Raw genomic sequence first — 2,801 nt, forward strand, 5'->3', positions numbered from 1 at the left:
GGGACACGGGGGCACGGGGGGGGGACAGGGACAGGGACTGCGACAGGACACGGGGGCGTGGGGAACCCGGACAGGGACATGTGGGACTGGAAGAGGGACCATGACAGGGACACGGGGGGACGGGGACCGGCACCAGGACGGGGACACGGGGACGTGGGGAACCAGGACGGGGACAAGGGAGACTGGGATAAGGACAGGGGGACCAGCATAGGGACCCCGACAGGGGAAGAGTGGGACACGGTGACAAGGGGAACTGGGATGGGGACAGGCTGGACGGAGACAGGGAAAGAAGGAACCAGGATAGGGACTGCGACAGGGACACAGGGACAGGGAGAACTGGGACAGGGGAGACCAGGACGGGGAACTAGGACAGGACATGGGGAACTAGGATAGGGACTGCGATGTGGGGCAGGGGGGGACAGGGACCTGGGGGACCAGGACGGGACACAGGGAAGCAGGATGGGGACTGGGATGTGGGGAATTGGGACAGGGACACTGGGGGACAGGGACATGGTGGGGAGTGAGACAGGGAGCAGAACAGGGGCAATGGGGACAGGGAGAGGAACAAGGACAGGATCAGGACAGGGTAAAAGACGTGGAGGGGGGCAGGAGAGGGGACACGGGGGTCTGCAGGGGGACGGAGAGCTGTGCCAGCACCTCTGCAGGCACCGGGATTACACCCGGCAGCTTGCTCACGGAGCAAAGCCCCGGAGGAGGCAGGAGGCTGCACGCATCAGCCGGCCTCAGCATCCCGGAGAAAACCGGGACCCGCGGCCGGAAAGAAGCAGAGATGGAGGAAGCGACGAGTCCTGGTGCGGCCGAGACCCCCCGGCAGGCAGATCGGCGCTGCTGGTCTGCTAATCCCACCGTTTCTCCCGGTGCTTCCAGAATAGCTCCGAGGCACTCAGCGCCGCGGATGCCGGGGATGGAGCTGCCCGGGGACGATCCCGGCGCCTGGGGGTCGCACCGCGGCCGGCGCCGTTTCACGGGCAGCTTGGCCCATCCGGAGGGATCGGGGTTTATTTGCGGCAGTAGGAGGGTGGGGTGGAAGGTGGGGGGGAAGGACGGGCGCCGGGCCGCTCTCGGCACATGGTGACCTGCTCTCTCTGCTTCCCCGGGCAGGCGTGAAGGAGGAGGCGGTGAAGGAGGAGCCGGTGGAGGTGAAGACCGAACCTTTCCACGCGCCGACTTCGGAGAGCGGCCGCGGCCGGGCGGCCCCGGAGCGCCGGCTGCCGCGCGGCAATGCCCCCGCGCCCGGCGAGCTGCGCCAAGGCTGGAGCCGGAGCCCGCCGCAGCCCTCGCCWCCCGAACTCTCCGGCGGCGAGCCGGGCGGGCAGCAGGAGCCKCTGGGCTCGGATTTCACCGGCGGCATCGTCTTCGAGCAGGACGCCGAGCGCCTGGCTGACTGCGGCGACGCGGGCGAGCCGGCAGGCGCCGGCGCCGGGCCGCTCTCGGAGCGGGGACCCCAAAGCGCCCACCTGAGCCCGGCCGAAAAACGCATCGTCCAGTCCAACGAGCAGCTGGTGCAGGAGATGCGGGCTCTGCGGCGMGAGTACGCCGAGAGCCGCCGCGAGACGGCCTCCGTCCTGCGCGCCATCGCCGAGGCGCTGAGCGGCGTCAGCAGCAGCCTGGCGCAGATCCGCGATCTCTACCTCCGCGAGCAGGCGGCCCCCAAGCCGTGAGCCGTCCCGCAGCTGGCTGTGGGGAGAGCCGGAGGGGTTTGGGGGGGGGGAGAGAGGCCACCGCTCCGGACGCGGGCCGGCCGACGAACACCCGCTCGGCCCGGAGCACGGGATTTGGGGCCGGTTTCCCCCTCCTCGCCCCTGCGCCTGGTTTTCTTTCGGTCCTTCCTCCACCAACGCAGGCACCTCGTAATAAAACTCTGAACTGGCCGCGGGCGCTGCCCCGTCTCTGCTCCTGCTCGGAGCTGGCCGAACCTCTCCTGCCCCGGCCGAATCCCACTGGAAAAAAATCCCGATGGGTCTAGGAAAAGGGCTGCCACCGGCGCTGAGCGTAGCAGACAGGGCCGGGATTTTTCGTGGGATTCACGAGGCCCTCTCCTCCTCCTCCGTTGCCGCTCCGGAGGGAGCTGGAGGTATTTGCCTGGCTTTTTTCCTGGCCCAGGGGATGGCAGCCGGAGCGGCCGAGATGAATCACGCCGGCGACAGCTGGCCGAGAGGGGCCGGGTGCGTCGCGCTCTCCGATTGCCTGGCTCTCTCCGGTGGCTGTAAAGGGAGACGGTTCCTGTCCCCGTCGGTGCGGGGAAGGGGCTAAATTTGGCAGGGTGAATGTTCCCCCCCACCACCCCCTTCCAGCCCCGAGGGCTGAGCTGGCAGCCGGGAGCAGGTCACAGCGATTCCCCTTGCGGCTCTGCTCCCGCTTGCGGGGTTTGTGCCTGGCCAGATCCTTCGGGGATGGCAACGGAGCCGTCCGTTACGCTGTCTAAATGCTAAAATAGGAAATAAACCCTCCTTTTCCCAGCCCCTCCTGAGCGGGAGGCCGGATGCAGGCGATGCCCGGCAGCATCCCTGGGTRCCACTGGAGCCCCGCGTCCCCCCACCCTGGGCTGGCCGAGACCCAGGCAAGAGAAGAGCCGGAAAACCGGGAAGAGCAGCAAGATGCCGTGGTGTATCCATCCTGGGGAGGGCCGGGACCCCCCCACACACCCCATCCTGGGGGAACAGGGACGTCACCGAGCGAGGCACTGACACGGGACACGGGCGGGAGGGCGCGGACACGGGCATTTTAATGCCGGCAAGGAGCCTGTGGGTCGCAGAAGGAGCCGGATGCAGAAACCGGGG

The 2,801-nt window shown here is 68.4% G+C and overlaps 2 protein-coding genes across 2 annotated transcripts in view; one reads left to right on the plus strand and one right to left on the minus strand.

The window, feature by feature from the left end:
* The first annotated feature begins 546 nt into the window (after nucleotides 1-546).
* On the plus strand, nucleotides 547-1,892 carry LOC146596336 (uncharacterized). The gene is made up of 2 exons (XM_085304141.1): nucleotides 547-586; nucleotides 1,033-1,892. Exons 1-2 carry the CDS (start codon nucleotides 547-549, stop codon nucleotides 1,680-1,682), a joined length of 690 nt encoding a protein of 229 aa, XP_085160267.1. The 3' UTR covers nucleotides 1,683-1,892.
* A 261-nt stretch (nucleotides 1,893-2,153) lies between these two features.
* SHISA4 (shisa family member 4) overlaps nucleotides 2,154-2,801 on the minus strand; it is a 4,290-nt gene continuing 3,642 nt past the window's right edge. Inside the window, exons 3-4 of the mRNA XM_085304142.1 lie at nucleotides 2,667-2,763; nucleotides 2,154-2,225 (exon numbers count right to left, since the gene is read on the minus strand). Of these exons, the coding sequence (XP_085160268.1) occupies nucleotides 2,154-2,225; nucleotides 2,667-2,763 (169 nt within the window). The remainder of the gene's footprint in view (nucleotides 2,226-2,666; nucleotides 2,764-2,801) is intronic.

This window comes from Rhea americana, unplaced genomic scaffold, assembly GCF_003343005.1.
Source record: "Rhea americana isolate MKP2758 unplaced genomic scaffold, rheAme1 scaffold_203, whole genome shotgun sequence".
NCBI lineage: Eukaryota > Metazoa > Chordata > Aves > Rheiformes > Rheidae > Rhea > Rhea americana.